Source organism: Crassostrea angulata, chromosome 3 (assembly GCF_025612915.1).
Source record: "Crassostrea angulata isolate pt1a10 chromosome 3, ASM2561291v2, whole genome shotgun sequence".
Classification (NCBI taxonomy): Eukaryota; Metazoa; Mollusca; class Bivalvia; order Ostreida; family Ostreidae; genus Magallana; species Magallana angulata.
This window is the reverse complement of record NC_069113.1, coordinates 48,413,586-48,429,618: the sequence shown is the minus strand read 5'-3', so window position 1 is coordinate 48,429,618 and position 16,033 is coordinate 48,413,586. Positions and strand designations below refer to the sequence as shown.

The following is a 16,033-nucleotide window of genomic DNA, read 5'->3' as shown; positions in this document are numbered from 1 at the left end:
TCATAACCATGCATTCAGATTTTAACAAATATAAATGGGAGTAGAGAAGAAGATTTTCTAAGATTTAATACATTTTACTATATGGCCATATTGGCCCCACCCTAGAGCCTGAACCCCTGACCCAAGGGTCATAAATTTCACAATTTTGGTAGAAGGCTTCATGGACATCATAACCATGCATTCAGTTTTGTCCTCACATGTTTGGAAGTAGAGAAGAAGATTTTTGAAAATTTGGCTTTTTTTGCCTATTTGGCCCCGCCCGTGGCTCCCCAGGGGTGGTAGAGCGATGAATTTCACAAATTTAGATTCTTCATACCATAGAAATGCTTCACACTAAAAATGGGAACGATTTGCGTGGTAGTTTTCCAGAAGAAGTTAAAAATGTAAAATTGTTAACGCACGACGACGGACGAAGACCAATTGCAATAGGTCACCTGAGTGACTCAGGGTGACCTAAAAAAGTCGAGTTTTGAATGGGGACGATTGACAAGTGATTGTAAAGGGCCATTTGATCTTAGCGTGCTATAGGACAATATGAAAAACATTTTCTTAGCGTATTGTAAATGTTATTCACGTTAGTAAAAGTAAATAATGATTTCATTTTATTTTACCACCATATTGGCTCAAATTCATCCGTCTCGACATTGAAAAATTGTTCTTCGTAATCGCTGTCAACTTTGTCATCATAATCATCGTAATCATAATAATCGAACCTGTCGTCGTCATCATCATACATGCGTCCGTATCTGTTTTAAAATAGAAAAATTTACCTTACTATGAAAAACAACATGTATTCTAAAATCTGAACAATGTCCAAAGATGCCCGATTTCTTAATGTGTACTATATACTATACTACACTACCAATAAATGTGTAGTCACACAAGAACCTTTTAATACGGAGACATGACACACGTTAATGTTATCGTATTCCACACGACAAGTTTATCATTTGAAACGAATTACGGCACCAATCAATTAACACACTTGGCCATGTCGTTCACACTTGTATCAATAAATGCGTCCACACACAAGAAAAAATTCTGAAAAATTTTCATTTCTGATTCCAAGATTCAGATACACGTGCCGTTGAATTATATAATATTATAGGTTATTATATGTTGGGAGTTTTCATTAACGTTCGTGAGCATCCCTGCCTTACTAAACAAAAACAACGGCAATAGTAAAGCATTAAAAGATTAATGATTAATTGTACTTCAGGGTGTCATCAAAGAATATGTGTTGTCGTGACGTTGTAAAATATTTACAGACATGTCAACAGTGATTGAAGGCACTATTGAGAACATCCATGTATACACACAACTATATTTGATAAAAAGAAAGTAAATTTAAACCGAAAAAGTTAGCAAATCATTTCAGAAAAGTATGAAGAAGCGATTTGATTATTTCAAACTGTCTGTCTCCAACTTAAACGCATCTATGAATTACAAGGGTGCAAATTTTTATAGTTATATAGATCTTTACTGTAACTAATATCCTGTTTTATCATAACAGAATCAAAACGCTGTCTTAACCATGCACCGTTGTTACATTTACATACGATTCTAGCAATATACTTTTTTCTACACCCAAATTACCTATTAGAGACATAATCAGCAACAATTTCTTCTTCTAAAGGTTTGTGGATATCTTCAAACTTCATGAAAGATTTCAGTTTGTTTGGAATTGGCAGATCTTCAATCAATGGCAAAATACTATGACCACGAACTGCTAGTTCTCTTCGAATTTTGGATCTGCATAGGTGTTGCAAAGACTTCGGTTCTCTCTCGATTTTGTTCAGTACAGAAAACAAATTCTTTTTTTTCTCCTCGGGCACGATTGCATAGTAGCTTACACTATAAAGTTGAAAATTTGGAATCTCACTGTCAAAGTTTTCGATTGTAAGGTTTGAACAACAATTTACGTTTAATCCACTTTGCATGATCTGTGATGCAATTTCATACAATCCATACCGTAGAAAACAGGTAAGATCGAAGCATCTGTAAACACACACACACAGATATATATATATATATATATATATATATATATATATATATATATATATATATATATATATATATATATATGCATGCATATGCAATTTAAGTAAACAATTGCACAAATTAAGAATATTCTATTATCTAATTTTTTGTTCATATCTGTAGAAGGTCATTATTATTCTTAGTTTCTTTGCTTTAAACAAGAAATTAAAGTAGTCAGCATAATAGACTATAAAAATTGCTATAAAACATTAAAGATATAAAATTAAAAGATGTAGTTACAGGTTTAAAAAGCTCAAAATCATTGAAATGTTCAATAAAAGTAGGTTAAAAAAACCAAACCCAAATTACTATAACTTGGAACAATATATAAGTCTTAATTAACGGTTCATAGAAAAGTAGACATCATTTTAGAATGGATACTATTTTGTGTGAATCTGAAAGTGTTTACCCCGGTAATTACTTTCAATAAAACATTTAAATTATACTATTAATTCCTTACTAAACGCGAGGAATTTATATCCGCGTATAATCGCGAGAGGCACCCATCGCAGATATTAAAACTTCGCCATTATTTTCTGAGAGTTGAGAACTACAAGAAATATAGATAAATGATCCGCCTTGGCGATATTATATTCTCGCGATTTGCATGATACAAAACAGCAGGTACTCGCGTAATATAGGGAATTTACAGTAATTAATAGACAGCACTGTAATTAAACTAGTTTAAAATATTGGGAAGTTGTTTTAATCGCCTATGTCTGCTGCCAGTGTATTCATAACACGCCTACTTAAGAGGAAATCTAGCGAGCAGTCTAAATTAATATCCGATTCCTAAGCGTAAACTTGTAGTCTTTTCAAAGATATATTTTCTGCTTTTATTGTCTTGTTTTGATCTTATTACCATAAGTATAATACTCTGTTATTTACCTAGGTGGTATGATCACGTCAGCTCCAGCGATAAGCAGCACAAATATTTCTGTTGCATTGAATAAGAAGTGTTTCGGAGTTGTTGCTGAAATACGAGTAGTTGTTGAAATACGAGTGCTCCTGTTAGCCATTTTATTTACTAGGTCAATTAAATAAGAGTCCAGGATTTTTACGGGACATTTCAGCAGTATCTGCAGAAATCTTAACCTTTTGTCATCTGTATCTAAAACAAACAAAAAACATACGAAAAGTATTGAAAAACATTTGATGACAGATTTTGAAAACAAAAATGATAAAAAAAAAATGAAAATCATACTCCAATTCAGTGCAAAGACTATACAAATTCTCTTGCCGGTTCATCTTTGCTAGGTACCCAAATGTGACATTTCTCATTCTTTGCACCAGTTACTCTTAAGTGTACTAAAGAGAACCACAAATAATTCTTTAATAAGCAGTAGGCGTATATGCTTAACGCTTTATTCCAGGTTAACAAAACTATTATACAACCGGGAAGCTTCGCGAAAGCGCTACCTATGATGAATCAAAGTATTGAGAGTATTAAAAGCTGGGCAAATTTGATTTGCCATATTTTAAACGAAATGACAATAATCTTTTTTTTAAAACTAATACTTAACTACGATTTCAGTGCACCGATGTTGTTCCAGAGTTTTAAACATTGATATTTCAGCTAAGTGATACCAAAAACGAACAATTTTATCTTAATAGTAAATAAAAAAAAAACCTCTTAAGATACACAACTTTCATACAAATCACCAAAAGGTAATTTTTAAAACATAATTTATAGCACCTCAAGTCGAACAACGAAAATGACAGCAAGTCGAACAGTATATATATATATATATATATATATATATATATATATATATATATATATATATATATATATATATACATATATATATATATATATATATAAGCATGAGAGCTCTTACAAGGTCAATTTTTGGATAAAACGGAGTCATTACTGTGGTCAAAGTCCCATAACTCCAACAAAAAGTATCGACCAATGCTGATTTTCGAACTTGACCAAAGTATTAGTAGTATGAACATTTGTTATATATTTAATGAAAATCCGTCAAAATTTGTGGGCGTGAGAGCGCTTACAAAAAAGTGTGACGGACGGACGCACGGACACACGGACGGACGCCCGGCATTTCTATGTCCCCGCTCTGCGTTGCGGCGGGGGACAACAAACATTACTCGAATCAAACGAAAATCTACATGTCAAGCAGCCATTTAATATAAACAATTTGAATAATTGGTATACTTAGCCCGATTTTTATTTTATGTGACCTGAGACATTCAAACTTTGTGTCAATTTTAGCTTCTAATTATTTCCATTAATAGAAGACATTACACAGACAGGAATTGAGCAATTTTTAAACAATGACTTTGAACTTCCTTAATTGACCATAGGTCAAGGTCATGACACACCCTCAGGTTATAAGCAATCTTTAGGTGAAGTGAGAACTTCCATTGTTTCTCCATAAGATAGATATGGACCGAACACAAATTTTGCATTTTTTTCTGCCAGTGACCCTGACCTTGCCCGAATGACCTTGGGTCAAGGTCATGACACACCCTTAGGTCATAAGCAATCTTTTTATGAAGTAAGAACTTCCATTGTTTCTCCGTAAGAAAGATATAGACCGGACAAGAATTTCGAACAGACAGACGGGCGGACGGACAAGGTGATTCCTTTATAACAACCCCCCCCCCCTCTCAGAAGCTTTGTTTGCGGGGGGTATAATAAAATGCTCAAACTTAATTCCTGGGCCATTTTTATGTTTTTAAAAAATAAAATATCCATAACATTTTCGAATATTTACAACTGTAATTGATGACCGGTCAAGTCTAAGATGGATATTTCGGTGTTACAGACGGTATTTATTATGGTAAAGTATGTAGCATTCACGTTTTAGCCACGATTTTCTAACAGGGCACTACTAGCAGGTTTCTGTAGGAGGTGATTTCTAATTTAGAAATGGCTTCGGTGGGGATTAAATTGTCTATAATGATTGTGAACTTGTGAGATGGCCACACTGATGCCGTGTGTTCGTTTCATAATTAAACGATAAATAATCGCTTTTAAACTTTCCATTAAAATAATGATCATATCTTTAAAGAATTGTAACTTATTGTAAGGAAAATGGACTTACAAAGCTGAAAGGCGTATCCTAAAGGACTTACGCCTTTGCTATCTATAAAATTAATATCAGCTCCATGTTTGATGAGTTCCTCTGTGATTTCAGTCAGATTACGTGAAATGGCTGCAGATAAAACTGACTTGTTTTTCTTTGACTCTTCATTTGGATCAGCACCACATTCCAGCAATCGTTTGACAAGATGAATTTCTTTCTCAGTGTTTGGGTAAATTTCAATAACATTCAGCAAACAACCATCTGCGTTTACTCCCAATTCAAGGAGATAAAGGACGTTTTCATATAAAACTAGATTAAAAAATGAATTTTTATGAATTTTAATTATGATAAAAAAAAGAATTAGAATAAAAAGATAATACTTGTAATAGCTGATGATTTATATTATTTTTATAAATATTACTTTTCCTGTTCTGAAATATTAGTTGAAGCGTCGTTAACCCTGCTTTGTCTGTTTGGTGAGGATCAGCACCATGTTCTACAAGAAGCCTTACATCTTCCTCAATCGCATAATAACTACTTATTGCTCGAATTAGTACAGAGTCATCTCCATCATTTTCATCCTCGTAAAAATTTATATTTGCCCCTCTTTCCAGAAAATTTTTTACATCTTTCGATTCATGACGGGATTTCAAAACAAAATTCAAAATGGAAAATTTGTAACTTTGTTCGATATCCTCAACTTCAACGCCTGCATCTATGAAACCATACAGTTGATCTGAAATGAGAAAAACATTGCTCGATGAACCATATTTATCTTAAAGTTAGAATGTCTTGTCACAGCTAGCTGCAGGTTGGTTAAGCTCCCGATCGGAAAAAAAACCAACAAGGGCATCCCCTCGCGACAAGACTTGTTGTAGGGGGAACTGCATTAATTAGTAAAATACATGTAAATTTTTCAGATCAAAGTAAATATGACGCAAGTATTTCTAAAAACAACTTTGAATTCATAATAGCTATTTTATCCTTATCCCAAAGCTTTTGTGGTGTATAAATTGGGGGGGGGGGGGGGGATTTACATGTACATGGTTGCACAGGTTCTTTTTCTATTCCTAGCAGAAACTCAAAACATATATTTTAAAGTTAAATAATTTAAATTCATTTAATGACATTCATTTTTATATAAGCATACATAAAAGATCCGTATACATTATGAAATTTAGCTGAAGATCTAGCGATCTGTATTCTGCTTTGAGGGTCAATTCTAGTTGGTTGTCGTATGTCAACCCATAGTAGTATTAATATAAAAGAATTTCGCGTGAAAAATGTGCAATATCTGGCAAAGTCTCTTCTTAATTTTGGACTAGTTTTATTTATACGGGAAAATTTGTCCAAAAGTCGACTGCTTGTTTCGATGTAAATCGGATGACTTTAATCTCTTGCCCGCTTCAACATTTGACTATGGGCAATCTTCTAACCATCCAACACTACAAAACGTTTGTTTGTTTTTTTTAACCTTTACTTGATTTAAATCCAAAAAATGTCAAGTTGTTGATTTGAACTGCATACGGTAGCGATTTACTTAATTCAAGTCCTACATAAAATTACCCGAAAATGACTATTGTCAAGTCGTACATAAAATTCTTTTTTAACTTCTTTTTTCATGATACTTTAAAATATTGAATCAATTGACTTGGAAATCAATAGGGTTTGTCCTTTTACCATGCCAAAGAAGAGTACAAAGTTTGATGAATATTCATGAGAGTATTTTCTTGGAATTTTGCTAAAGAGCTGACAATCGGCACACATACATACATACATACACACAACCAAATTGAACCAAATGAACCGGTCAGCAAAAAGGCCAAAACCTTGAAATTGAAAATCCGAAGTGTAAAAACATGTTTAAGAACTGTAAAGTGTATTTCAACCTTTGATAGATGGACTGCTGAGTATTTTTCATTTGTTTAACCCTGTCTGTGATCTATATCTGTTTGCCGGTAGCGCCCTGGAGACGAAACACGCACTAAAATTTTTTGCCAATTTAAAATTGTTGTAAGGATGGCACGAACAACTTCAAGCAAAGATGTGTTGCGTTTGCATTATGGTTTTATTAAGGAAGTTTTACCTTGCCTACTTGGTTATGTACAGATATCCACCGTTAAGATCAAAAGGAAACCGCTGCTATAGTACTGAATAAGGATATTTGTTTAGTTATCTCACAAATTCCAGCATTGTTGTTCTTTATTATGGGATTCTATACGTTTTTTCCCTTATATTTGACTTTAAAGCTTTCAAACCTCTTAGGGGTTGGGAGCCACGGTTTGTAGCTACGCTCGACGATAACCAGTCTGGGCGGACTCCGAAAACGGAGTAAAAGGAAGTAATTTCTCAAAAGTAAAAAAAATCAAAGTACTGAAAGTACTGATACGAGTTGATGTTTCAGGAATCAGACATTTATTGCCCTTATTTGCTCTTAAAAAGCAGAACTTGAAATAAATAATTAATTAAGTATATAGATATCTTATTACACTATACCATAGCATATCAAAGATAAAAAATCATGAATCGTGAGAGATCATTTTTAAATAAGTAATTATGTAGAGAAGAATATCTAAATATTCTTTAAAGGGACTTAGACTGAAAATTTTAAATTTCATTTTTCCTTTTTCTTTATGTTCAGAATGGTTAATTTGGGTATTTTTAATGTCTTGCCAAAATTTGAAAGTCATATATTGAGTTAGAAGTACGATACAGAGTTTTTATTTCTTTGTTTAAACTCGAGTCTTGTTATTGTTTACATATGTGTTTTGTTGGTATGAATTTCCGTCAAATGTTGCTGTCCTCTGTTGATAATGATATTATTATTATTATATAGAGGGATGATCGGCCATCTTGTACATTTGAGGGTCAAATGTAAACATATATTGAACTGGTTTGTTTTTGCCCAAAACTGACTAAAACAGTTGTCACAACATAAAAAGGCAATAAATATGAGTTTTACTTATTGTTAAGTCTGCAAATTACGCATACAAAACAGAAAAACAGGACAACACCTTTTTTAAAGCTGCATGGTCCGATTTTATATCAGATTTTGTGTACGCTTTTAAACGATGGTTATGCTAAGTATGTGTATAATAACAGACATTGCGGTAGTTTTCCCGGTCAATTAAGCCATATTTTAAGGAATAAAAAATAATGAACTTTTTTTTTTTTACAAAACAAACGGCATAAAAAGGGTATCGCGTTGTTTCGCCTCATATTAAAATTCGCCCTGACGTCGAGGCGGTGATGATTGTATTACGACTTTGACATCGAGTGTAAATGTGAATTCTGGCAAAACAAAATTAAGATAATTGGTTTGTATGGACAATTATTTGATACTGTAGTAGCCAAAAATAGACCATGCAGCTTTAAACAGGTGGTATGTATTGTTATGACGATCAACACAAATAATGTTAAGTTCATTCAATCGGCCACATTTAACTACCGTTATATTTCTTTCTCATAATTAAAAATATATACCCTCTATACCGGTACCTTATTATTAGGTAAAGGTTAATATTTTTTATTATAAAAAAAAATGTATAACGTCTTTGCCTGTGATTTATCTGTACATGTATCAACTTCAATAAGAGCAATCCGTCAATATGATCAAACGATGGTCTCTTCTTCTGTCAAGTTATTATACTTCTTTTCAGAACTTTGTTTCATTTTTACATTACATTTCAAACCATTTTTACAAAACTATATAGATACAAGATTTTAAAGGGTTTTATAAATCACATGCACGTGACGTTTTAAACCTTTCTCTTTAAAATTCGTGTACTATATATAATAGTACAAGGATTATTTTTTTCATTTAGAAAGAAGTTTTTAAAAACGCCAGGTGCCTGTGTTATATTTAAACAATAAAATGCTTTCTTTGGTGATTCATGGGGGATATGAAGGTGGCGACATAGCAGAAACAATACATTATCCGCGTTAGCGGGTTATGTAATTTTTTTCTACAATGATCGCTACCTTCATAACCCACATGAATCATCAAGAAGCATTTTATTGTTTATATTTGCATGGTTTTTTTTAACAAATTAATAAATTGATTGTAAAAGGTAAGTAAAATTCACAAAATTACTGTTTATGTACGGGGCGTGTAGATTCCAGCCTTGTTGTTTTTATTATTTAGCATTTAAAGTTATTCTACATTGATGTGTAAATATAATATACTTAATATAGAATTCAAATCATTACACCGGAAAGCAAAAAACAAAGTGACAAAGTTCTACTCATGTCCAAAATGCACACCATTAACTACAAGCTGCCAATCTATAGACTAGGTAAAATAGTTTTTTGCCTATGTTTATCAAACCGATTTAAAAAACAAAAACATAATGTTTATGATATTATTTCTTAACCAACGCTGCTCAAAACTAATTACCGCCCCACAGTAACTACCACGCTAATCTATATTTTAATCTTTGACGTATATAAACATGCACGCAGTTTACCCGATGTGCATGTTGCAAGGCCACACTGACCTTCAACTCGACGAGAGATCAAATCACATAGAACACCCCCCCCCCCCCCCCCAGCTCTTGATTATTTTTAACACTTGTGCTTCAACTCTTTGTTTTGTCACACTAAAATCATTTCACCTTTGATAAAGTGTAAGTACTGAAACGCATTCATGTTCTTGAATTTCAACTCTTGTGTGGGGAAAACGTTAAAAGTTCACCACTGAGCTGAGCTCATCTGCATAAAAGCGATTACAGCGCGGATATCACTGAATGCATAACATGTTATACGTCAAATTTAATTATAGCAACATATTTATGTCAATAAAAATGTTCTTGGTTATGAAGAAACATACTTGATATGTTTTATACAATTTATTGATGGCAACAATAATGTATCCTTAGTATATGAAATGTGTCAGAAGATTTTCCTTGAACCTATATTCTTGTGCGGATGGATATCAATTAACAAAAAGAAAATCATGATTTTCTGTTGATTAAAATACGTTGATAACAAATTTTACCTCCGATAAAAGAAGTCATTCTTTTATGATTCATATCATTGCATTTTGATAATTGATGTATTAGTTTGACCATCAATACGAAAATGTGATTTAACCCAGTGATGGGAAACCCCTTTGCAGTGACTATACTGAGTTGATATACATCAACTCGTAAAAAGGAGTAAAACAACGATAATGAAAAAGAAATCAATTTTTGTATATGTGTGACGGCCGGAAGTAAAGCAATATCAAACAAAACATGTTAAACATTTGTACAATCATAAGTCCATCTTTCCTCAAAGTTTGGTTGTTCACGTTTCTGCCAAATCTTTTATCTCGTTGACACAATATGTTTTGTTTCGAACCGAAAACGGACGAACAGAAGAGACTGATAAAAACAAAAGATGGTATTTCTCGTGCATTTGCCTAGCGTACATCACTGTTTATCAGGCTAGATGAAAAACCCAAGAAAGTCAGTTAAACTTGTTTTAAAACATTATTTTTTTGCACCCTTCCTGTGAGAACCGGAAGTGACGGTAAAACGCGTTAAACACATCTTCAATCAAATGTCTATAATTAATGAAACCTTCGTGTCTCAATCACTTAGTGACCAAAATCTCGCGGGCATCAAATTTGAAAAAGGAAAGCTACCTAGAAGTATTTGAGATATCTCACCGGAAGTAAAATTTATTTGATTATTTGACATTGTATAGATGACATATCGAAGGTTCTATACTGATGTATTCATTTCATGTAAAATAAATGAAATGAGAAAGAAATAATTTTTGAAGTGCTTCCGATGACGACCGGAAGTTACGATGAATCAAACAAAATAGTGTAAACACTTTAACATACATAGGTCTATCATCCCACAAAGTTTGATTGTTCAAGTCATTACCGTTTTTTAGATCTTGAGGAGTCAATGTTTTTTGTCTCAGGACAGGAAATGGACAAACGGAAGTGTTCAATGAAAATGAAAGTTAGTATTTCCTAATCATTAGACAACAGGACTTTATTGCCTATCAATATATCTAACATTGTCGAAAAACAGTAACTCATAAACAACTTGATTACTTTGAACTCTTCCGATGTGGACCAGCAGTAACGGTTGACAAAATTAAAACGATTAAACACATTTTTTATCAAATGTCTATCATCTACGTAAGTTTTGTGTCTTGGTCTCTTACAGTTTCTGAGATCTCACTGTTACAACATTTGTTTGAAAAAGACTACCCGAGATATTTAAGATATCTCACCGGAAGTAAAATGTTTTGTCTATTTATCATCGGATTGATGACAAATGTAAGCATTTATACTTATATTTTAATTCTGTATGCAATATTTTAAATGCGTAATAAAAAAAAAAATTGAAGTGCTTCCGTTGACGATCGGAAGTTACGACGAACAAAACAAATTTAGTTTAAACACATCTACAACTATCGGTCGATCACCCCACAAAAATTGGATGCTCACGTCTTTGTCGTTTTTGAGATCTCGATGTCACTAGCTTGTTGTCGCAGGACAGGAAACGGACGAGAGAAAATGAATTTTGAAAAAATGAAAAAAAAGCCTCGAGATGTTATCATTCTCTATCAGTCCAAAAAATTTGAAAAAAATTTATCCAGCCATATATGAGAATTGTTGTGGACATAAAAAGGGGAAAAAATAATAAAAACTAGACTCTTGTTGCTATAGCAACAAAAAGGTCTTCCGTTCCTCATGTTTAAATCTGTACAAAAAAACCATTTCTCTTGTAAACAGAAAATGGATATAATATATACTGTACATGAATTCCCAAGAAATAACAAAAGAAAATGACAAAAAGTCAATTTCTGAGTACTTTCTGTGACGACCGGAAGTTTTGCCGGATCATACAGAACATGGTAAACATATCTTCATACATTATTTTGTCTTTCCTCAACGTTTGGATGTTCACGTTTTTGTTAGTTATAATATCTTGTTGAGAAAAGGTTTTTGTCTCGGGACCGGAAATGAACAAACGGAAGTGATTTAAGAAATTAAAAGTAGATATTTAAGTGCATTTACCTACGGTACGTTACTACCGGAAGTAGAACTTTTTGTTTTTTTACCATGTGTAGATGACCTTTCGTATTTCTATTGCTAAAATGTTACTTCCATGCTAAATAACCAAAATATATTAAAAAGACAAAATTTGATGAACTTCAAGTGACGACCGGAAGTCATGCCGGATAAAACAAAATAGTGTTAACACATGTACATACATAAATCTATCATCCCACGAAGTTTGGTTGTTCAAGTCGTTACCGTTTTTGAGATCTCATTGAAATAAGGTTTTTTGTCTCGGGACAGGAAACGGAAAAACGGAAGTACTCAATGTAAATTGTATAAAATATTTCTTGTATACTTGCTTATTGTACATTATTGTTCATTTATCTAACTAAAAATAGCAAAGGAAAACAGTTAAATTGATTTAAACTGATAAACAGCTCGATTTGTTTGAACTCTTCTGGTGTGGACCGGAAGTGACGGAAGATAAAATGAAACCGGTTAAAAATATTTTTAAACAAATGTCTATCATCCATTAAAGTTTCGTGTCTTGATCGCTTATAGTTTCTGAGATCTCACGGGTACAAAATGTGTTTTAAAAAAGCTACCTGGGATAATTGAGATATCTCACCGGTATATTTATTTTATGGAAAAGGAATTTAATGCGTAACAATAATTGTTTTTGAAGTGCTTCCGTTGACGACTGGAAGTTACGACGAACAAAAAACAAAATAGTTTAAACACATCTACATTCACAGGTCTATCATCCCACAGAGTTTCGATGTTCAAGTATTTGCCAATTCTAAGATCTCGAGGGAACAAGGTTTTTTGACGCGGGACAGGAAACGGACGACCGGAAATAAATTTTTCAAAAAAGGAGAAAAACGCCTCGAGATATTACCATTCTCTATCAGTCCTGAAAATTTCACGAAAATTTATCAAGCCATCTCTGAGAAATTCTGCCGACAAAAAGGGGGGGGGGGGAAAGACACAAACAAAGAAAGAAAAAAAACACTACAATCACTATAAGGTCTTCCGTTGGAAACGGAAGACCTTAAAAAAACATTACAATCACTGGAAGGTCTACCGTTGGAAACGGAAGCCCTTAAATACTGTGCTGGATAATTATGAAAGACCCAAGGGCATTTTTGCACCCGTCTAAGCTTTATGTATGAAAAAAAATAAAATATGCCATTTGACAGACAATTGCTTAGACAATTGCTTAGAGAGCTTATAACCATTTTTGTTAATAATGTCTTTCATCTGCCAGGTGAGATATATTTACCTCTAAAAAAATTTCCACTGGGGAAAATTAATTTTCCTGTCAGATTTGAAATTTTCCATCGGAATAAAAACAATTCCTATAGGAATTTAAATTCCGAAAGGATTTGAACAAAACTCCAATAGGATTTTAAAATCCGACAAGAAATATTAACAACGTGATTGAATCAAATTCCTGTAAGAAATACTTTTTTCCCCACATGAAATATAATTCCTGAAGGATTTTCCATACTTCCTGTAGAAAATATTATCTACACAATGGTCTATCGATTGATATATACAATAAAACTCCATTATAGCGAAGTTCTAGGGACCCATGAATATACTTCGTTATATCCGTAATTCGTTATATCCGTATAACGAATTCAAAATAATAGCTATAGCGAATTAACTATATACATCTTTCACCAGACTACAATTTCTGTTCATTAAGGCTTAGAATAAAAATACATTTTTTTATACCTTTAGGAATCGGATTGTGAATTGAAGAATTTATGTCAAAATAAATTCAATCCAACCACTATGTTAAATGGTAATTCAAAATTTTTAAACTGTAAAGATATTCGGTATAAAAGTGTTAAATTTCGTTACTATTCACCTCTACGGGACTAAAAATCAGTTTGCTATATCCGTAAATTCGTTATATCCGAATTCGTTATAACTGTAAACTTTTGCAAAGATTTGTTAAGAATTCTACCGGGGGCTCAAAAAAACTTCGCTTTATCCGAAATTTCGCTATATCCGTGTTCGTACTAAACGAGTTTTACTGTATGAATTTTAACAAATCTGCATCTTAAGCGGGAGCAAAAATACCAACTTGACACTGGCATAACAAGATATCTGTGAGCAAATGCTCACTAATGGTACCCCCGCTCTGATGTGAATATGCAAAATGAGCAGAGTCGATATTTAACAGGAAGTTGACGTCTGATTGATATAAAAATATATCCCACGATATGGCATGCCTAAACAAATCGTGTGTTAAAATCTCAAGCATCTGTAATAAATAGTTGCTGAGAAATCTTTGACGAAAATTTGTTTGACAATTTCGGCTAAAAATAAACAAAGTCGTCATTTAACAAGAAGATGACGTCCGATTGGTACAAAAATATATACCACAATATGGCATGCCTAAACAAATTAGTGTGTTAAGAATTTCAAGCATCTGTGATAAATAGTTGCTAAGAAAAAAGCGCGAGAAAATTTTGTTACGGACAGATAGACAGAAGGACAGACGGACACACAAGAGTAAAACATTATACCATCTTCTCCTTCGGTGCGGGAGTATAATTATCCGGCACATTATCATGGTTATATCTTGACAATTAAAAATTTCCCTTTTGGTGGTCCATGTTTTTCTTTTGGGAATATGATGGTTTGATTAAACTTTGATCTTCACAACCTGTGCCTTTACACAAGTTTCAGTATTTCTGGCTGAATGCTTTTTCAGAAGATTTCTATCTTCTTTTGTAAAAATTGGGCTCCCCCCATTGTTGCCCTGCTATACCGCAGGCATTATGATTTTAACGACCTTGAATCTACCCTAAGGATGCTTCCACACAAGTTTCGCTTTTCTGCCCGATCGGGTCTGTGAAAAAGATTTTTAACCGGATTTCCAACGGAAAAATCCGGTTATTGAAATGATGAAAATGGCGGGCGAGCGGCTGCCAAAAGGGTTAACCCTCATTGTACGGGTAACTCCTCCTACAGTTTTCAAGATAGGGAGTTGTTCTTTTAAAGATCAATTGTATATATAACACAGTGTGCATATTGCTACGATTTTGATTTCTGATTATTTTTCTTTTAAATTACCAGCTTTTGAACTTGGTCGTTTTTTTGCAAAATATTGTGTATAGGGTACCCTTATTGTTCGGATATCTTCTCCTACAGTTTTCAAGATAGGAAGTTGACAATTGCGTATCAATTGTACCTATATTAGAGATGTGCGTATTGCTAGGATTTTGATTTCTGATAGTTTCAAAAAAAATTCCACCTTTTGAACTTTGTCGTTTTTTTTGCAAAATATTGCATATAGGGTACCCTTATTGTACGGATAACTCCTCTTACAGTTTTCAAGATAGGACGTTGTTCTTTTGCAGATCAATTGTGCATATATTAGAAGTGTGCATATTGCTAGAATTTTGATTTCTGAAAATTTATGAAAAAATGCCAGCTATTGAACTTACTCATTTTTTGGCAAAATATGCATATAGGATACTCCATTTCACTTGATACGGAAGGCAGTGTTTATCAATTCAGGGTTGACATCGATTATGGATACAGTTCACACATTGACAGCTTTTCACTTGTCTTTATATAATCCTATGTAAAAAAAAAGTCCCTCTATTATGGCCCTACCTTATCCATTGGGTTCTGATTTGAAGAAAAAAACTTAAATCTACCATACCTGAGGATGCTTAAACATAAGTTTCAGATGAGAAGGAGATCTTTAAAGATTTCTTTTGTATATTCCTATGTAAAAATTTCAACCCCTTATTGTGGCTCCACCCTACCGTCGGGGATTATGACTTTAACAAACTTAAATCTTCCCTAATTAAGGATGATTCCACACAAGTTTCAGCATTTCTGGTCAAATGCTGTAAACGTACTATATTTAGCATGTACGATATTTGGCGGAATATGAATTTTCAACAAG

General features: G+C 33.1%; 1 protein-coding gene across 1 annotated transcript in view; it reads right to left on the bottom strand.

Moving 5' to 3' along the window:
* Positions 1-236: 236 nt before the first annotated feature.
* LOC128178701 (putative ankyrin repeat protein RF_0381) overlaps positions 237-16,033 on the bottom strand; it is a 54,646-nt gene continuing 38,849 nt past the window's right edge. Inside the window, exons 2-6 of the mRNA XM_052845990.1 lie at positions 5,515-5,829; positions 5,112-5,402; positions 2,932-3,154; positions 1,597-1,998; positions 237-746 (exon numbers count right to left, since the gene is read on the bottom strand). Of these exons, the coding sequence (XP_052701950.1) occupies positions 608-746; positions 1,597-1,998; positions 2,932-3,154; positions 5,112-5,402; positions 5,515-5,829 (1,370 nt within the window). The 3' untranslated portion in view covers positions 237-607. The remainder of the gene's footprint in view (positions 747-1,596; positions 1,999-2,931; positions 3,155-5,111; positions 5,403-5,514; positions 5,830-16,033) is intronic.